Below are 22,339 nucleotides of genomic sequence, written 5' to 3'. Positions count from 1 at the left end.
TCATGGTCTTGGTTTAGTAGTACATCTAGATCACCTTGGTCAGCCATCTAAAGATGGACGAGTTATAGTCCAGCAGCTTAAATATCTCTAGACTTGTTAGGTGATACAACCTATAACTGGTGAGGGACTGACCAGTAATGACCATCTTATGTTTAAATTGCTGTTACTGTATTACTGTGCCTTTAAATATCTCACCAAAATTGGTAAAGCATGACTTTTGACTGTTTCCATACATATTCTGCCAATTTCAGGAATACATTTTGCATGCTGCTGCAGTCCTGATGTATAATGTACAATTGCTATAAAAAGGATTGTAGCCTTTGGTTGAACTTTATGTGGATGGATAATTTGATAATCCTTGGGAGTTACATAGTATTTGCCACTGTAGTGCAGTTCTGGACTGAGGGACAGTGTTACAAGGCAGTAGAGCAACAAAAACATAACACTAATATCACCTCTCCCACACCCCTCCCCCCAAAAAAGTCACCATTACAGTTGGCTTTTCAGTTTTATTTTCTGATTGCAAACTCTAAAAGTTAATCAATAAACTATTGCTGTCGGGAGGTTTCCACCATGTGTGTCTCTTAAATATGTCAAACAGTTCTAGCAATACAGTAAGCTGTGTCTGGCTGTTTGCCTCTTCTCTTATAACATCTGTGTAGCTGCTTTCTGTTGAACTAAAGCTTTGTACGACAGCTTGCAATATATGGGTTTATGTTTTATTTTTCCGCAACTTACGCCATGTTTTCACACCATTTTGTGTGCATGAGAGCTAATTTGCTTCTTGATTGTGTACAGATTATATCTTCATGGTATAAATCTTTCTAGGGCTTGCATCTTGTTGAATTAGTGGACTCTTAGTTTTTTCTTGCTTTATCTTTGATATAGTTTGCACTGAAACCATGTTTTGGGACATATGTATTATGGGGTATATGATTTATGGCAAATTTAAATGTAACTCTTCCCGTGTTGCTTCCATATCTTAATATGTACTCAGGTATTTTTTTAAGTTCCAGATCTGGGTTTTGTCCATAGTCTGCTCCTATTCATGCAGTTTGAAAGTATCTCCAGACTAATCTATCTTATATAGATTGGAGGTGGTCAGTGTTATGCAACTGGGGCGACCAGTCACAGTTTTATTGCTTATACAACTGCTTGTTGGAAATCCTTAATTCTGCATTTGAGAGCTAGATTATGTTACATACATTTGTACATTTATATAGCATTTCTATAACTGTTGGTATGCGTTGTTTTTACTTCTGTTAAGCAGCACACAACTGGCATGCATCTTTGGTTTCAGTGGTCGCTCGGTCATTGGTTTTTATAGTCTGTAAAGTTGCAAGAGTAACATTGTCATCAGTCCAATATATTCCATACATCATCAAATATATTGTTGTGTTTAGCTCTTGTACATAATATGTGTTAGTTAAAAATTTGATTGCCCAGAAGGTATTTGACAATATATATTTTGTGTGTTTTGTAGGTGTAACGAGAGTGGAACTATATCAGCCAACTGCAAGTCAGTTAATCAAAAAGTAATACAATCAAAAACAAAGCAAGCAACTCACTTTTTCAAGTCACACTATTTTGTGGGGAATACAAGACTCCCCAACCTACCCCATTGCACAGACACACACACACACACACACACACACACACACACACACACACACACACACACACACACACACACACACACACACACACACACACACACACACACACACACGCATCCAAGCATTTGACTGCACATCTTGAATTAATATAGCCAAACAGAGAAGTTGATGCACCTCAGGACAAAGACATGATAAGCTTCACCGAAGTACTTATGATTCTTGCACATATCTGACATGTAGCTTATTGGGATACAACTATTGTTTCATTCAGTTGTTGTGTGCTATTGTTTTAGGTTTTCTGTCATTTTCAGTTTGTTACAGCCATTTGATAGTCTTCAGTCTGTTCTTGCTTGCTAGGAAGTATTTTCAGGATAATATTCTATGTTGTGTTTACTCTCGAATATTTTCTTACTTTTCTTTTCATTATTTTTTAAGTGTTTAAATTACACTTGTGTTACTTTCAGAGCTGTAGCTGACACAACTGGGCAGTTCACTAATCACCACCACATTAAGCAGAGCTGGCAAGTAAAAAAAAAAGCACTGTGGAGCTGCAGACAAAAAGGAAGTCTTCCTGTTGCAGCCCTTTCCTATTCCTATTCCTAGTTCCTTACTACAGTTGCTAGCACAGATAGGTCCATATATGTTTACTAGGCTAATGACCACAAGGGCCTTTTTAAGCCTAGCCATGCATCCCAAATCTCTGACAAGTTCTGATACCCTTGATAAGTGTAAGCAGGGGCCAGCATTACAAATCAATTAGGCATCCCTAACGTTACTCATGGCTGCATACATGATTACCAGGAATCACACTGACTTGCAGAGACTAATCAGCACATCTTCTTGAGTGCCATCCATCCCCCATAACAGTTTAACAGTTTGTGCCCTCAACAGCTGCCCCCTTTTCCCCCACCTTAACGTATTTGTGGTAAAGAGGATCGTATGGTATACTTTTTGTTAATCTTTGTCTGTTTTGATAAGTGATGTAGTATATCCCTTACATTTGAGCATTAGCTTTTGTTTTTACTGCAACATCAGTATGCTTTTTATATTCGTATGTTTATATATATATATATATATATATATATATATATATATATATATATATATAGATAGATAGATAGATATATATGTGTGTGTGTGTGTGTATGTATGTTTTCTTCCATTTAGTATAAATACAATTTTATTATTCATTGTATTAGTTTTACTAATTGGTGTGGCTGCCAATATGTCAGCTACTTTCCTGTTTTGAGGTAGATTTAGCTGGGCTATCAGTAAGTACTTTAGTCAACTGAATAAACTGATTTAATCATCGGATTGATGTTATTTGTCCTACATGGTTGTCATTTTGCTTATGCATAACAGTTTATTTTGTGAGTTGGGTGCGTTCCTACATTTATTCCAAAAATTGCTTCTGTAGGAAAACTGACCTTTTCATTCCCACTGAGTTTTGTTATTCATGTTGCTTCCTCCATATCTAGGGCTATAGAGTGTGATCATGCAGGTGTGATTGCACTGATAATCCCCTCGCAACAAATAATGATATCACAGCAGATAATTATTACTTCAAGAACAGAATGTACTGCACAGACAAGCGGTTACGTAGCTTTTCTTAGTGAAAATGTATTGTTGTGCTACATAACACTTTATTTACCTAGGACATTTACACATATCTGTTTAAGCCCCAGTACTGCATTTCATTTGTCAGCCGTAATTAACCCAAGTTTTATCATTATATTTGCTAGCTGTTGCATTGCTCTTTACATGTTCACACCAGCACTTCTTTGGTCTCTTCATCTAGAAGACAAAAATATGTGAAAGGAGTGCACAAGAGGGGAGAAAATAGTAGCAATAGCAAATGTAGAACAGATCCTTTATATAGCCAAATGTAATGATATACAGGTCACCAAATCTCTGTCAGAAAACAGCAAGAAAGGGTAATGCAATACCAGAATATATAAAAAGAATTCTCACAAGATGCTGTTATCCATCTTTGTAGACCCTTGATAAGATCCCAAATGGAGAACTGTCTGCTGTTCTGGAGGTTTTATCCTTGTAAGGACACATGCAGCAGAGGAGGACAACAAAATATGGTGTATACTCTGTAGCAGTGGCCATATAAAATATGACCAGATGAGGTCAATTCTTATGACCATGAAGAATGGAGGTAAGAGTAGATATCTTAGAATTAGAAATATAAAAATACTTCTGCAAAATGGACAAAGGGACACATTCTAAAGATACAAAAAGCAAACAGAGGATGGTTTTCGCCAGATATGAAAACAATGTTCTTCCTTACAGCCTGTCAACAGGTAGAATGGGCAAAGGTTACAAATGGACTTCTGGATTGCAAGAAGCAGACAGTTATTCTCAGTGGTGGGGATTTATTTAAATATCTTGTGTTACAAATCAAGTAGGGAGAGAAAGTAGCATATTTAATGGTTCAAGGGGTCCCTTTCTGTTATGAAAGTAAATGTTCTTGCATTTGTGTACTGCCTCAGTCATTGGATTGCAAAGTCTGCTGTTATCTGATGTTCTTGCACTGAATTTCTTTAGTCACTTCTAAAAAAAAAAAATGAAAACTGATTACATGAGCATGAAGAACTGCTGATAGCAGAAATGCAATGGTCTAACTAACACCCGCAAGGGTTTTTTCTACATCCCTTACAGATATCTGTTTCTTCTTCCCTTCGGAAATCTATTTCAGTCACCTTTCAATCCTTCCATTAGCTAGCTTTGATGGCATACAGGTACAAAGCTCTGACTATGACGTAGATGACCCAAGTTTGAATAGCAGTTTAGTCACCTGTTGGAGGTGGCATAGGGAAAGGGAGTAGTGATCCAATTTTGCCAGCTCACCTACCTTCGAGTGTATTAGGTGGAAAACATATCTAAGCACTCATTCCTGTGATAGAATTCCCATTGGAGGTTGAGACTACATGGGAAAGTTGGCTTCCAGAAGCCTTGAGTGGTTATGTTACCCAGAAAAATGAATAACAGACCTTTGTTGGCTTGACCATTACATGCCAAACTATGAGACAGTACACAACATATGCAGATGGGGTTAGTGACCCAAAGCACATAAATTCCAACCACCCTCAGATGTCTGCCTTAGTGATGGCCTCTCCCAGATGATCCTCACCCTCTGATGATAGAGGAATGAATATGTGATTGGTTGGGAGGGGGCTGATGATCAGCAGGCAGTAGGGGAAATGCCCCAAAATTACTTTGACCTATTTCATTGATTCATTGTCTTTCAGTGCCTTCTAGTAAGTTATTTAAGGGCCCAGACCCTCTCTGTGGAGTGGTATTTTCTGAACTCACTCTTGACTCATCACTGTCAACTGTTTTTTTTTTTCTATTTTTCTTCTCAATATAACAAAGTAAGTCACATCTCCCATAATGACTTCCACGTGCAGCTGAGGACCATTTTTGTTTCTCTGATGCCCTCTTTTATTTCCTTTGAGAACATGTTCATATTAATTCCCCACAGTGAATTATAATCATCTTAAAGGTGCTGAAATCATCACCAGAAGCACCAGCTGTACATATTCAGTGTTTGAGGCCTTTCCAGTCAGTCTTGCTAGAATAATTTTATGTAATGATGCCATTCCCAGCTCATTTGAATTCTTTCCAAAATGTCAGAGAACTTGGACTGTTCTACGGCTGCTATTACTGCCTCCAAGCTTTTTAAATAATACCATACTGCAGCTGACAAAAAAAAACATTGCTATCATTGTGCAGTCTACAAAGGTGCTATGCCTATGATTATATGTATCCCTCAAATCACAAAAGAGCACAGTCTTAAAACTATCCATTTTACTGAAGACATATATCATCACACCTCAGTAAGACTGCTGGAAAAAATACAATGCTTCCTCAGATTGCTCAGAATTTTTTAAAGAACTAAATACTAAACTATACCAAAACAAATTCTGTTGCAAAAGGCAAAGCTCCAGTGATTTTATTAAAGGTTAAGTGCTTTTGTTTCTTATTTTAGAAACTTAATCAGAACAAAATACAAACATATAAAAAGATTTGAATACAATTTTTTTAAATCACATGTCCTATCCAACCAATCAATTCAATAATTAAGTCCATCAATTAAAATAAATATATTAGTGAATTAATGAATTAAAATTTAGCCTTGTAACTTCTCAACTTCAACACATGATTTAAAGTGATGGATTCATTTAAACCTGGATATTTCATAGCATTCAATTTTAATTGCCATTTCAATTCACATAAATTTAAATGTTCCTCAAACAACCAACCTTGCTGATCACTCTGAATTTGATCTAAAACATAAACTTAAAATGATGAGAATTGAATTAAAAAACATTTTATACAAAGCATTAAAAACATTGTATTTCTTTATGTCCAGTAGGTGTTCATAAATACGGTCCCTAAGATGCCTTTTACTCTTTCCCACATAGTAAACCGGACATTTTGCACACTGTGCTAAATATACTACTTAGACAAGTATAATGACATTTGATTGTGTAACAAACACCATTGATATCACGACTATCTGTTTGTAAAATGTGAAGACAGTAGGAACATGCTCCACACTTAAGTTCCATATCTTAAGGGAACTTGACTTGTCACTGGATCTAATAATTTCCAAATTATTTTTGAAGGTTTTATCCTTCCTGAATGCAATTTTGAGTTTATCCCCCCAAAACTTAGCACATTCTCTATCAAAAGAAATAAAGGGCCAATTTTATGTACAGCCCTTATGATGGCCTTAATGTCTAATGAATATGTAGTAATGAATATATTTGTATTAAAATTGTTACAGTTATTAGTGTGATTGTCATTGGACCAGGCAATTCTCTAGAGGTAGTACATAAAATGGGTAAATAAGTTCCCAGTTCCCTTTTTGTCACTACTTCTGCTCTGATGCCATTTAGGAATTCCTTAGGGTATCCCCTTGCAAAGAACATACTACTTAATAGAACATACTAATTAATACTTCTACTTCATTATAAAAATTCGTCAACTTCAGACCCCATTCTGGCCAGCCTAACTAGCTGGCCTTTCACAACCCATTTTTTCTGATGTAATGGGTGCCAGCTAGAAAAATGTAAATAAGAGTTTGAAAAGGCAGGTTTACAAAATATATTAGACCTAAACCTTTTACCCATAACATCCTTGGATAACTCAACATCCAAGAAGTTTATTCTGTCTCTATTATGATTACTGGAAATTTTTAAATTTCCACTGTATTATTAATCTATTCCAAAAAATTGTAATTTCTCTCCACTATCATTCAAAGAATAAAAATTTCATCCAAAAACCTTGCATATATTAACTAGGAACTACTATACACATTATAAAAAATAAACTGATCTTTCCACTTGACCATAACAAAACGTACTACAGCTGCAGACACACTGAAATATGACAAAATATAAATGGACAGACACAACAAATGGATCTACAACATGCAATGTATACCAGTGTAGTTTTAATGATGATAGGTGTACAACTACTGTGTAAATCATCCCACAATCCTAATCAGTGCAGTGCTGTATATGCCCAGGCTTAGGGCTGTAGGGACCTGATCTTCAGAACACTATCACCACCTCTCTGCTAGTTCATGCAATGGGAGTTCCTGAATCATGCTCAAAGACTTATGTTGTCCATCTTGGTGGTTGATAACAATGGCATCACATTGAACAAATGTATTCTCTCCACATCTTGCTTACCACTTCTCCTACAGTGCCTTATCTGCTCGTTGGGCAGTAGTACAGTGACCAAACATCACCATAAGTATCTGCCAGACTACTCTGGTAAAAGACTATTACAGGTTGATTTTAAATGTTTTTATCCATTCTCAAAGTAGTACTGAACATTATAGAGATGGAGTCACCCCCACCTCTGTATCAGCAAATCCACTCAACACTGAAGTTTTCAGGAATATTGTGAGTCAGTAAATGATAGTTGTGTTTGTGTGAGTGATGAATGACCATTTCAAACTGAAATATGAGTACAGACCCCCAATAAAATGATTTGTCTCTGCCTAGCATTTAACATAGAGTGATTTTCTGACAGCTGATTTTAGACACTCTGAAACGAAAGACAGCAGGGCTGTTGTTATATCAGTTACTGATATAGCTCTATAATGCATTCTAATATGATCTGCAATGAGAGACTGCACCAAAGCCAAGGATGTGATACCGTTAATACAGAGCCAAGAACAGGCCCCCGAGGTTCACTAACACTATAAGTGCAGTCCAAAGATTATTATCACATTATCTGCAATGAGAGATTGTACCAAAGCCAAGGATGTCATACCGTTAATACAGAACCACGAACAGGCCCCCGAGGTTCACTAGCACAATAAGTGCAGGCCAAAGATTATTATCATATGATCTGCAATGAGAGATTGCACCAAAGCCAAGGATGTGATACCATTAATACAGAACCAAGATAAGGCTCCCGAGGTTCACTAGCACAATAAGTGCAGGCCAAAGATCATTATCATTTGATCTGCAATGAGAGATTGCACCAAAGCCAAGGATGTGATAATACAGAACCAAGAACAGGTCCCCGAGGTTCACTAGCACAATAAGTGCAGGCCACAGATTATAACAGAGGCAAATTTCACCACTTGAACATGGACATGAAGATAATTAATAGAATATGAAAAGGCTTATTCAGAGAAACCACTTTTACAAAGTTTTCTATGCATTCAGGTATGGGCAATGAGGTCAAATAATTCTGTCTGTTTTCCAAAGGTAACACCAGTTAGAAATCTAATGATTATAGCCATTTCAATTGAGTCAATAATGATATAACGTGCATAGTGATGTTATAGCCCAGTGCAAAACAACACTCGAAACAGTTGGGAAGCAGACAGTTCTGAAGTCATGTGGAAACATATTTAGAAAACAGCATCCCTCAATGTCTGCTAAGCTTAATAAAACAGTAGATGGACACACAACTGACTAAAATGTACTGGTCACCATGCCTGACCAAAGAAATAGTAGTAGCATTTTTTTAACTAATGAAACAAAATTAGAAATGAAAAAAGGACTGAACATGTAAACACAAGATCAAATAAAAATACCAGTACTTAAATGTAAGAAACTGAATTTTATACCATCTTCGACAACAAAGGTTTGTCACTAATCTTAAATGAAAATAAACTACATGAGAAGAGGTTTCAGAAGGAGAATACTTCACTTAAGTTTCAGACAAAATAATTCACAAAGTGTTTTACAATGTAAAAATGGCATTTTCTGTGGATATTCCGCTTTGTTTTAGTGATTAGACTGTCTAGACATTGAATACCACATTAAGATCTACGTTATCCCAAAGTAATAGCAGTGATTCATGCTTTAAAAAGAGTTTCAGTTGCACTCAGAACAAGAATTAAAGTCCATGAAATTATGTGAGTCATATTTAACAAGATTAAATCAGAAGACTGGGAAATAGCAAGATAACCGTCACAAATCAGAGCAAATACAGAAAATGTATAGATCTGCAAAACTTAAACAAATGAATCCAAATAGAATATAATCTATTTCAAACAGCTATAGAAGAGCTACAAAATGCCTAATACAAAACTTCTCTATACTTGACACAAACTATGGTTTCTGGCAAATTAAGCTGGTTGAAGCTAGAGATCCAGGCTATGCACGTTAAATACACCTATCGATAGACACAGATCTGTGAGGTTATCTTGTGAAATCCCTTCAATTTCAGAAGTGTTCTAGGGAGCCACAGTAAAGGTAGATGAAGGGACAGATAGTGTAGTTAGCACAATTGAATGTATCCTAATCATGGAAGCTTCTTTCAAGTATGTGGAGTTACATGGGATAAATTGATCCTCCTGATACAACTGGGTGATTTGAAGGGATATTTTAGAACTACATAGATAAGGCTCATCTGCATAGTACAAAAGACGACTATTATAATTCAAAGTAGAAAGGGATGATAATGAAGCAGGGAGGAGGAGTTCAAGAAATAAGGACAGAGTGAGATGTTGCATGCACATCTTTAAGGAGAAGAATAACCAGCATAACGAATATTATCTTCATGAAGCTGGAGAAATTATTCTAAGAACGAAACCAACAGGAGAATGTAGAAAGGAGATTTTGCCAGTAGGGTTGACTGCAAGTAGGGGTACAAACAATGGACAAGAGGGGACTGGCATTTGTTGGAGAAAACTGGCAAAGGAACCAAGGTATTGGGAGTAAATAACTAGAGAGGGAAAGGTTATAGAACGGGATGAGGCCAAGAAGATGCTTGGACTGCAGGTTAGAGACTGTCTTCCCTAACAGGGACTGATATCAAAGTATAGGTAGAGAGAATGGGACAGGAGAGTACTAAGTGAAAGATCTGCTGCAGAATTTCTAGTCAAATCAACAAAAGACACTGTTAAAAATGGGATAATTAGTAGGGCATTTCATAAACTATTTCTTGATAACTATAAGAATCAATCAGAGGAGCTTAGAAAAGATTGGGAAAAGAGACTGGCTTCCCAAGTATGCAAAAAAGTCCAGAAGGTTTAGGATTTTCACTTGAAAGTGAATTGTTTGCATTGGTATATTTATACCCCAAGCAGACTCTAAAGAATTTTTCCTTAGGTATATAGTAAATATTGGAGGAGTGATGTGGAAGAACGAGGCAACTGGGAACATACTTTGGGGGAATGTAATGATTTGACAGATTTTAAACATTCTGTACAGTGTACTCTATCAGAAATATTGTGGGAGCAAATGTAACTAAGGAACTTATTCTTTTGAGCTGGGACACAGGATTTGAATTGCTTAGACCTTATTATGTTTAATTATGCCCCCCCCCCAAAAAAATACAAAATGGGAATCAAAATCTAAACCAACTATTATTGAAGTACGGAGTATTATAAAACAGATAAAATAACTGGAAATGGGCTCATGAGAAAAGGGAAGGAACAAACTATAGAAATAAATGGAATTTGGGGGAACAATACATGTAGAATAATGTTCAGGAGGAGGGGGAGTGTGATTATAGGGCAGACATGAACTGAGTGATTTATGTAATGTTGGATTAAAAGACAGTTGTAAAGAAAGAAAACACGTTATGTATAATTTGTGTTATTGCAAACAATTTTAATATAGTTTGTTTTCTTTTCTATTAGTGCATGTGTGACTATATCCTAAGAGATAATTGAATAAAGTTGTTTGAAAAGAAAACTTTTTTTCAAGTATGTGGAACATGTATTGACTTTAGAAGGGCTGCATTAATGCTTACACAGATAAAGCTACTGTAAATATGCAGAAAACTTGTGATAAATCATTTTATGCATTTCCTAGTGGTTTTGCAGTGTCCTTCCAAGTTCATTCCTAACTTATTAAATGTAAAAGTACCACTTAGGAAACTACTGCAGTATGGTGTAGCATGGTTTAGGTCAAAAGCACTAGAGAAAAAAGTTAAACTGCTTAAATACTCTATCATTATAGTACATATTCTTAAATATTATGTGCTAGAACCTATTACTCTGTAGGCAGATGCTAGCCAACAAATTCTTGCTGCATTGTTATGACAAAAAATGAGACCAAAAGTTTATGAATTAAGATCTTTAACTGATCGTCCAATATGCTATGCTCCATGATGGCATTAGGCCAGCTGCACATATTTAACCCAACAGAGCTCCATAATAGGCTATGCCAGGGTCGTTATGCCTTACATGACCCAGAGATTTTGCTAAGAGGCACTATAACAAAGTCAAAGGTATTTTCCTACTGCAGTCTTACTCCCACAGTAGTTACAAGCCTTGTAGTAAACAATGTTTCTTGTCATCCATTGCACAAGTAGTTAGTCTAGTATTGCTAGTAAGCACAGCTTCATGCATCTTTTATGATTCACAGTCCCATAGTAGCCAGCTGGTTTTACTTAAGGGCTCAACAGGATTTTCAACCCCAAACTGATCAAGTTAACCTGGTTTTGTGTACTGCTCCAGTTACTCTCTCAAAAGCTATGACCAGGCTTAATTTGGAGGCTGATAGAGAGATTTTTTTTTTTTTTTTTTTTTTTTTTTTTTTTTTTACATTTGTTAACCGGGAAATTCCGACTGGACCAGGTCTATTTTCAACGGAGGCCCGGGGAGAAAAGCTCCGGCATCAAGTTATACAAATACAGTACATCCAGCATAATACACAAACAGGTTACATCATGCATGCTGAGCATAGTAATAAAACAACAAATTAAATACTCCAGGTAAAAAAAAAAAGATATAGAACATAGGTAAAAGAATGTCAGTTACAGGGCATCCAGCATACTACACAAAACAGGTTACATCATGTATGCTGAGCATAGTAATATAACAAGAAATTAATAAAACACTCCAGGTAAAAGAAGATATAGAACATAGGTAAAAATACAATGTCAGCTATACATTGGTAAGAGAAGAAAATATATCAAGTACCCTTTCAGATGACCAAGCCTACAGGGGATCAGAGATCCAGCATGTGATCAGAGAGGAGTTTGGGGAGTTAATAGCAGTGTGGGTAGGGTTATGTGATACAAGGCCATAACCGGGTACTAAGAAGATGAGAGAGACTGTTTTATTTTGCTTCTTTTTGCTGGCATGACATTTATGAATGTTGGCTAATGAATTCAATTAGAAGAAATAAATGTGGAATAGGCAGTCTCAGACAGTATGAAAACAAACACTAGTAAGCATTAAAAAATTACAGAAACTGTGATTTGCGGTAACTTCTGATCATTAAGACTTGTGACAGAATGCTGCCAACTGAGTAGTATAGCAGAAAAATGCTTTCTGCAGTTACACATAGGAGCAAAATAATCCAAGAAAAGTAAAACACGAGGCAAGTAACTACTGAATGGTGGAAGGCAAAAGTGGATAAAAATTATTCACTTGGCGGAAAGTGGAAAAATAATAACAGAAAATGTTAAACTTATATATGTAATGCTTCAGTTTCAGAGTCACATACAAAAGGTTGTGGCAAGCACAAACATAGAGCTAAAATGGTTAAACTAGACAGGGGATAAGTGTTAGTGAAAAAGTATTACAGAAAGCTGAACAAAGTGTGTGTGTGTGTGTGTGTGTGTGTGTGTGTGTGTGTGTGTGTGTGTGTGTGTGTGTGTGTGTGTGTGTGTGTGTGTGTGTGTGTGCATGCACCTGTATATATAAATATATATATATATATATATATATATATATATTTATATATATATATATATATATATATATATATATATATACACACACACACACACACACACACACACACACACACACACACACACACACACACACACACACACACACACACATATACACATATATATGTACAGGGGACAAGGAGGGAAGTGTGTAGCTACTTCCTACCCAGGTTAAGAAGACTCGGGCAGAATGACAGGAGTTTGGGGACAAATTTTCAGGTAAGCCAGGGTGCATCCACCTGATGAAGCTGTAGACAGAAGACCTCAGTGACAATTAAATAGGTCCAATATATTGTGCCTGAGTATGATAAGCAGACCCTACACAGAAACTGCAAGTGATGCTGGCTTAGGGTGTCATCTAGGAGTTCCAATAGCCTACTTCTTTTTAACATGCCTTATAACAAAATATAAGCTCATAAATAATCATATTTTTAATTTTAATACACAGTAATAGCATACATTCCTGATACCTAATCTGAAAGTCTTAAGTTCAAGAAGCCAGCAAGTTGAGGAAGAGGTGGGTGGTGGGGGGTGGGGTGGAGCTAGCTGAGAAGCCCCACCAAAATGATCTAAATTGGTCTGTGCAGTTGCTAAGGCTAGCCCTGCCATGCTCAAATAGAAAAAGAGATGTTAGCCACAGGTTTAGGCTGTCAAAACATCAATGACTGTATTCTAAAGGTGTTACAGTGAAATCAGATCATAAACTGCACCACAGTGTACTCCAGTAATCTTTATATAAGGCACCTGCAAGACTCCAAAGGGAGTTAATGACTTTACAGTAGTATTATCTACAAGTTCAGTATAAACCTGGAAAATTAAACCACACACCTCGTAGCACAAGTAAAGTTACCCGGTTGAGTGCAAGGAAGATTTATTTAAGAAACATTTTGAAGTCCTTTATATTGTTTCTTTACCCATGTCTGCTGAAAAGCTAGAAGAGCTTGAAGCATATGCAAAGGAAGATTTTGAACGATGGCTGCAGCAGGGTTTGATTTTGTCAGGTTAAACAGGTAATGCAGAGTCACTGTATTTAAGCATTAAAGCTTATTTTCATTGTACAGATGAACTTTAAGGTATTCAGGCTTTTTATTCAAAGGTAATATAGTCATGTTGCCCAACCAGCTGCATGAAGGCACACTATGTAAAAGTAATAATTGACACTAGGCTATAAGCAAGTATAAATGAAAGACTTGTTATGTCTTTCATGCATTAGTCTAATATCTTGTAACAAATATGGCATATTATGTTCAGAAACCAAAATCAGCAAAGGAGATGATAGCGCAGTACTTAGGGTTGACCTTGGATTAAAATGGGATTTGATTAATTTCAGTACAAAAATGAATATCTCTTGGGTATATACTACTCAGACGTTTTGGAACTTCTGCATTCATATGATATCACAGATCAAAGTGTATTGCAGTGATTAAATCAGTCTACAGAATTCCCAATGAAGTAATTTTATATAATAACTCTGAAATTAAGGCGCCAGGATTTTCATCAATTAGTGAACTGTTGGAGCTGAAATACATTATTTCAGGTGGTAAGTATCTTCAAAGCAATTGACAAGTGGAAAAATGGTCCAAACAGGAAAAAAAAAACTCATCCAACAGTTTGACTTCTGAATGTTCAGATTATTTGCCTGTTTCTGAGTACAGAAATGCATCTGTCTCCAGCATGTATGTTAATAGGTAAGCATCTAAAGTTCAAACTACTGACCTAATTTTTTTCTACTACCTGTGAAATAAATGAACTGCTGTTGAGTTGTTGCAGGACAGACAACATAAACAGAAATATTACTATGACATCATCAACGTATATTTCAGTTTTTATAGAAATGGAACAGAGTATGGCTGAAAGTAAAACAAACTCAACATTAATGTAAGGTTAAAGGTTCAGCTTAAGGCACTGCAAATGGTTCTTCAGAGTATCGAAGATCATATTACGTGTAAGGTCTTGATGTGTAAGAAACTGCAGAAACAGGAAGCACTTGCCTTTTCATTTATCCTTGACAATGTGCACACTTTGATGTCCCTATACTACACAGCTGTATCTGTATCTGAAACTTCTTCAGTAGTCAGCCCTGTAGTCACCAATCCCTGGAACATATTATTTAAATTTACTGCTGGTTCAGCTGGTCTATTTTCATTTGACCTAGTACAGCACCTGCCAATCATCATCATCACCATAACTTAGTCTCCTTCTATCCTTGAACAGTTAGAAAGCAGTGTGTGTGTGTGTGTGTGTGTGTGTGTGTGTGTGTGTGTGTGTGTGTGTGTGTGTGTGTGTGTGTGTGTGTGTGTGTGTAATCCGCATTGTTTATGTTACTTATTCAAGCGTAATATTTGAAATGCATTTCTTTCCTTCCTTTCTTGTGGCAGCACCTTTTATCTTCTGTGTTTATTGTTGCATAGTTCTTGATTCTGACTCTTTTTTTTCTTCTGCAGCAAGTTCAATCACAAGAATATTGTACGTTGCATTGGAGTCAGTCTACAGACCCTTCCTCGCTTTATTCTTCTGGAGCTAATGGCAGGGGGAGATCTCAAGTCTTTCCTTCGTGAAACTCGGCCAAGACCAGTAAGATTATTTTTATATTTTATATTTTCATTTTATTCATGAAGCTAATTCCTGTACTTCATGATGACTAATGCTTGATGAGCTTATGACATGCTGCACTGACTTAAAATAGGAAAACATAGCCTTCAAAATCAATACTTGTTAGTAGTCATTTAAAATTTCTGTACTGGACTTTTATGCATGAAAAAAATGAGACGTACCACCAAGGCTGTCGTGAGATAAACACGTCACGTTAAAAACCAAATTCTTTAATGTAAGCAGTAAAAATCCAAGTAGCATAAAACAAAGTTCTAGGGTAGATAAGCGCTTTCGGTAAAAACTTCTTCAGAGCCTCACCCATTAACCAGTGTATTTCCTTAAAAAGAGGACAGATAGCCAATCAGATTGATTACAGATTGGTATAGCCAATGTTAGCTGCCACATAGTTAAATAAAAAATAAAACAAGTGCATTGTGTTGTGGGGATAACTTTCAATCTCTTAGTTCAAGAAATCTGGACAAAGGAAAAATAATGGGGGGGGGGACAAATTTGAAATATCATACTTAGAAAGTTGCTAGAATAATAGGTTTTGCATTGCCATGCATTTCTGAAGGATATGAAATCTAAAACTCATATGTTTATCATTATTTAGTGACTTCAATCCTCAGTGATTTTCCAGAAAATTACACATTTTATAAGCAACAGACCAAAACTATAAGGCAAAATCTGGACAGATGAAAGGCATGACTGCGGATAATGTGCAGGGTTACCACACCACAGATCTGTCTGGTTTTCTATCAGAAAAAAGGGAAAGAACATCCAGTCCCAGTAATGGACTTCATCTTGGAGTTTTTAGACACTAAGCTCTGTCCCTCATACCAAACTACAGCAATGATCATTTTAATATGATTGGCCTTAGCCTACCATTTGCTGTCTTTCACTGACTGCCTCCCATAACTGACAAGCATTCCATTAACAAAATGTGGAACTTTACCTCTGAAAGGGTGGAACAAATGGACAACTTAAGTAAAAACACAGGAAGATAGGAACATACTAGACAAGGGATCATAAGGGCTATAAGATGCCTAGCCACATACACCTTCAAGCAAAACCCTTTTCAAGCAATTAATAGTGCTCCCCTCCCAAATCAAGCAGGGCTGTACATGATAACCCTGGTGTAACTTTATATCTACCCAGCCAGTCATCAAAACTAGCCTTAAATGTAGCCAACATAGTATGCAGTTTGAACTGTAGTGGGAACTTATTCCATAGGCTAGGAATACATTCAGTTAGGACTGTCCAGTGAGTCTTCTTTATTTGTTGGTATAGATTATAATTCTTATGGGTGTTTGTAGAGTCACTGGTTTTGCAAAAAAATAAAAGGTCAAATAGGACTGGGACTTTCATGGCTGAAAATGCGAGACACAGGTCTCATCAGTGTAGCCTGTAATCCAGTGAGTAGAAGGAGAGTTGCACTAATCTACTGGGTAGTTAAAAGATTTAAGACCTTTCATTTTCTTGGTTACAAATCTTTGCGGTCTTTCCAATTGAGCAATATGCTTGGAATAGTACTTATCAAATGTGGCACAGTATTCAGTGATGGGTCTCATAAAAGAAGAGTGCAGTGTTAGGATAATTTCTTTGTATCATTAAGATAATTCCTTGAAAATCAACTATGACAGATAGAAGGATTTCCTGAATATGGTGGACATATGGTGATCGAATGAGAGAGAGAGAAAGAGAATTTTCCACATGAGTACCTAAGTCTCTTATGACTCTATCTGTCTGAAGAGGAGTGCCATTCATAGCATGCAGCATGAGGGGGGCACAGGAAAACATGCTAGCAACTTCAACTAGTAAATTCATGGCATTGCTGACAATGTTTTTTCACCTCAATTAAAAAGTTCTTTTGATTTAGCAATATGATTCAGTATTAGGTACCATAGCTGTTTGTTAAAAAAAAATCATAACAGTGTAAGCATGACAGACCCATTCAGAGTGGAACAATGTGGAATGCAGAATTTTACATACAATCAAAATAAGGAAAGTTCCTCATAATGAGGTAGAGCTGAGAGCAGCTAGTTAGTTCAACCATTGCCCTGTACCAGTACCACAATATTGAGTGTCACCTCCCTCATACTTCAAAAGAAAAAAAAATGCAGTCCATCCACCATCCAGAATCCACTAATCCACCATCTATCACCCTGCTCCACAGCTCTTCAACAAAAGACCAAAATAAAAATAACAAAAAGGTACATTCCTGACCAGACACACATTCCCTCCTGCCCCAGGAGCCAATCAGGTCCTGTTTCTGCTCCCTTCCTTCAACCTTCCTCCTTCCTCAAATTTTTGATAATATTTTTTTCTTTTAAATTGCAGCAAATTGCTTGCTACAGTTTTGACTCTGCATTGAGCACTACAATGCTCAGGTTTTACTTAAAAGAAGAAAGAAAATTTGTCTTTATTTTAAACTTTAGCAAACTGCTTACTAAAGTATAGCAAGCAGGTGCTACAGTTTAGAACACAAATGGAGTGCTACAGTGCTCAGGTTTGAGCTCAAATTCAATACCAGCTTCTAAAAGCACTTTTAAAAGCTGATGAATGTTAAAGAGAGATAAGGAACAGCCAACCGCACCCCCTAACACTTTGCATCTGGGGCAGTTGACCCCCTTTTCCCCAACCTGACTACATTTTTGACTGACAGCTGTAGCTCCAATAATTTATGTTGCTTCAGAGGGCTGATGTGCTAACTAAGGGGACCCCCACATATATTTTGTAGCAAACGAAAATTCAAAAATCTATTTTCTGCTTTAGACATTGCCAAGTGTTACCACAAAAACACATACCTACAAAGAAAAAAAATTTCCCTGAAGATCCATGAGTCTGTAGTTCTAAGAAGACTAAAGTCATATGACTACCTGACCTGAAATTGTCAGGAATTAACAATGAATCACAGGTGCTTAGACTGCATAATAATAGCACACAAACTGTTTTTTATTTATTATTTAACATTTCTTTTACCAGGATAAATCCAACTTGACAACAGGTGTCCATTTTCAGTGGAGTCCTGGGGAGAACAGCTCAAAGTAAGTAACAGTATGAATACACAAGTTCGATAACAAGAAAGCTAACATACAGGTAAGAAACAGTTACATGCAAAACAATCATATAGGAGGATACATGCCTACAATAACAGTACAATCTGTGTAAATAAGATATTCACATAGTACAGTCAGAAAGTTACATGTCTACAATAACAGTACAATCTGTGTAAATAAGATACTCGTATAGTACATTCAGGAGATTACATGTCTACAACAACAGGACAATCTGTGAAAATAAGATATTCACATAGTACAGTTAGGAGGTTACATGTCTACAATAACAGTACAAACTGTGTAAATAAGATATCCACATAGTACAATCAGGACATTAAATGTCTACAATAACAGTACAATCTGTGTAAATAAGATACTCGTATAGTACATTCAGGAGATTACACGTCTACAACAACAGGACAATCTGTGAAAATAAGATATTCACATAGTACAGATAGGAGGTTACATGTCTACAATAACAGTACAAACTGTGTAAATAAGATATCCACATAGTACAATCAGGACGTTAAATGTCTACAATAACAGTACAATCTGTGTAAATAAGATACTCACATAGTACAGTCAGGAAGTTACATGTCTACAATAACACCACAATCTGTGTAAATAAGATACTCACATAGTACAGTCAGGAGATTACATGTCTACAATAACAGTACAATCTGAATAAATAAGATACTCACATAGTACAGTCAGGAGATTACATGTCTACAATAACAGTACAATCTGTGTAGATAAGATACTCACATAGTACAGTCTGTTACATGTCTACAATAACAGTACAATCCGGGTGAATAACATACTCACATAGTACAGTTAGGAGATTACATTTCTACAATAACAGTACAATCTGTGTAAATAAAATACTCACATAGTAAAATCAGGAGGTTACATGTCTACAATAACAGTGCAATATGTGTAAATAAGATACTTACATAGTACAGTCAGGAGATTACAAGTCTACAATAACAGTACAATCTGAGTAGATAAGATACTCACATAGTACAGTCAGGAGGATACATGTCTACAATAACAGTACAATCTGTCTAAATAAGATACACACATAGTACAGTCAGGATATTACATGTCTACAATAGCAGTGCAAACTGTGTAAATAAGATACTCAAATAGTACTGTCAGGAAGTTACATGTCTACAATAACAGTACAATCTGTGCCAATAGGATACTCACATAGTACAGTCAGTTACATGTCTACAATAACAGTAGAATCTGTGTAAATAAGATACTAGCAGAGTACAGTTAGGAGGTTACATTTCTACAATAACAGTACAATCTGTGTAAATAAGATACTCACATAGTACAGTCATGAGGCTACATGTCTACAATAACACTACAATCTGTGTAAATAAGATACTCACATTGTACAGTCAGGAGGTTACATGTCTACAATAACATTACAATCTGTGTAAATAAGATACTTGCATATTACACTCAGGAGGTTACATTTCTACAATAACAGTACTAACTGTGTAAATAAGATACTCACATAGTAGAGTCAGGAGTTTACATGTCTACAATAACAGTACAATCTGTGTAAATAAGATACTCACATAATACAGTCAGGAGGTTACTTGTCTACAATAACAGTACACTCTATGTAAATAAGATACTCGCATATTACAGTTAGGAGGTTAAATATCTACAATAGTACAATCTGTGTAAATAAGATACTCGCATAGTACAGTCAGGGGGTTACATGTCTACACTAACAGTACAATCTGTGTAAATAAGATACTCACATTGTACAGTCAGTAGGTTACATGTCAAAAATAATGGTACAATCTGTGTAAATAAGATACTAGCATAGTACAGTCAAGACATTACATGTCTACAATAACAGTACAATCTGTGTAAATAAGACACTCACGTAGTACAGTCAGGAGGTTACATGTTTAAAATAACACTACAATCTGTGTAAATAAGATACTCACATAGCACAGTCAGGAGGTTACATGTCTAAAATATTGGTACAATCTGTGTATAATAAGATACTTGCATAGTACAGTCAGGAGGTTACATCTCTACAATAGCAGTGCAATCTGTGTAAATGATATAGTTGTATATTACAGTCCGCAGGTTACATGTCTACAATAACAGTACAATCTGTGTAAATAAGACACTCACATAGTACAGTCAGGAGCTTACATGTCTACAATAAAACTACAATCTGTGTAAATAAGATACTCACATAGTACAGTCAGAAGGTTACATGTCTACGATAACAGTACAATCTGTGTAAATAAGATACTCACATAGTACAGTCAGGAGTTTACATGTCTACAATAACAGCACAATCTGTGTAAATAAGATACTTGCATAGCACAGTCAGGAGGTTGCATGTCTACACAAGTACAATCTGTGTAAATAGGATTCTAGCATAGTACAGTCAGTAGGTTACATGTCTACAATAACAGTAAAATATGTGTAAATAAGATATATAGTACAAGCAGGATGTTACATGTCTACAATAACAGTACAATCTGTGTAAATAAGATACTCACATAGGAAAGTCAGGAGTTTACATGTCTAAAATATTGGTACAATCTGTATAACTAAGATACTCGCATAGTAGAGTCAAGAGGTTACATATCTACAATAGCAGTGCCATCTGTGTAAATAAGATACTCACATAGTACTGTGAATAGTTTACATGTCTACAATAACAGTACAATCTGTGTAAATAAGATACTCACATAGTACAGTCAAGAGGTTACATATCTATAATAGCAGTGCAATCTGTGTAAATAAGATACTCACATAGAACTGTGAGGAGTTTACATGTCTACAATAACAGTACAAACTGTGTAAATAAGATACTCACATAGTACAGTCAGGAGGTTACTTGTCTAGAATAACGGTACAAACTGAGTAAATAAGATACTCACATAGTAAAGTCAGGAGGTTATATGTCTACAATAACAGTACAATCTTTGTAAATAAGATACCCACATAGTACAGTCATGAGGTTACATGTCTACAATAACAGTGCAATCTGTGTAAATAAGATACTCACATAGTACAGTCAGGAGGTTACATGTCTACAATAAAAGTACAATCTGTGTAAATAAGATACTCACATAGTACAGTCAGGAGGTTACATGTCTACAATAACAGTACAATCTGTGTAAATAAGATACTCACATAGTACAGTCAGGAGGTTACATGTCTACAATAACAGTACAATCTGTGTAAATAAGATACTCACATAGTACAGTCAGGAGGTTACATGTCTACAATAACAGTACAATCTGTGTAAATAAGATACTCATATAGTACAGTCAGAAGGTTAAATGTCTACAATAGTACAATCTGTGTAAATAAGATACTTGCAGAGTACAGTCAGGATGTTACATGTCTACAATAACAGTACAATCTGTGTAAATAAGATACTCACATAGTACAGTCAGGAGGTTACATGTCTACAATAACAGTACAATCTGTGTAAATAAGATACTCACATAGTACAGTCAGGAGGTTACATGTCTACAATAACAGTACAATCTGTGTAAATAAGATACTCACATTGTACAGTCAGGAAGTTACACATCTACAATAACAGTTCAATCTGGGTAAATAAGATACTCATGAAGTACAGTCAGGAGGTTACATGTCTATAATAGCAGTACAATCTGTGTAAATAATATGCTCACCTTGTACAGTCAGGAGGTTAAATGTGTACAATAACAGTACAATCTGTGTAAATAAGATAGATAGTACAGTCAGGAGGTTACACGTCTACAATAACAGTACAATCTGTGTAAATAAGATACTCACATAGTACAGTCAGGAGGTTACATGTCTACAATAACAGTACAATCTGTGTAAATAAGATACTCACATAGTACAGTCAGGAGGTTA

General features: G+C 36.0%; 1 protein-coding gene across 1 annotated transcript in view; it reads left to right on the top strand.

The window, feature by feature from the left end:
* ALK (ALK receptor tyrosine kinase) overlaps positions 1-22,339 on the top strand; it is a 1,522,063-nt gene that overhangs the window by 1,149,605 nt on the left and 350,119 nt on the right. The window contains exon 17 of the mRNA XM_044058894.1: positions 15,236-15,365. Coding sequence (XP_043914829.1) covers positions 15,236-15,365 — 130 coding nt within the window. The remainder of the gene's footprint in view (positions 1-15,235; positions 15,366-22,339) is intronic.

The sequence above is a fragment of the Protopterus annectens genome, chromosome 1.part2 (genome assembly GCF_019279795.1).
Source record: "Protopterus annectens isolate FY-2018-M chromosome 1.part2, PAN1.0, whole genome shotgun sequence".
In the NCBI taxonomy this organism is placed as follows: Eukaryota; Metazoa; Chordata; order Ceratodontiformes; family Protopteridae; genus Protopterus; species Protopterus annectens.
Note: the sequence above shows the minus strand (reverse complement) of the source record. Positions and strands in the feature narration are given on the sequence as shown.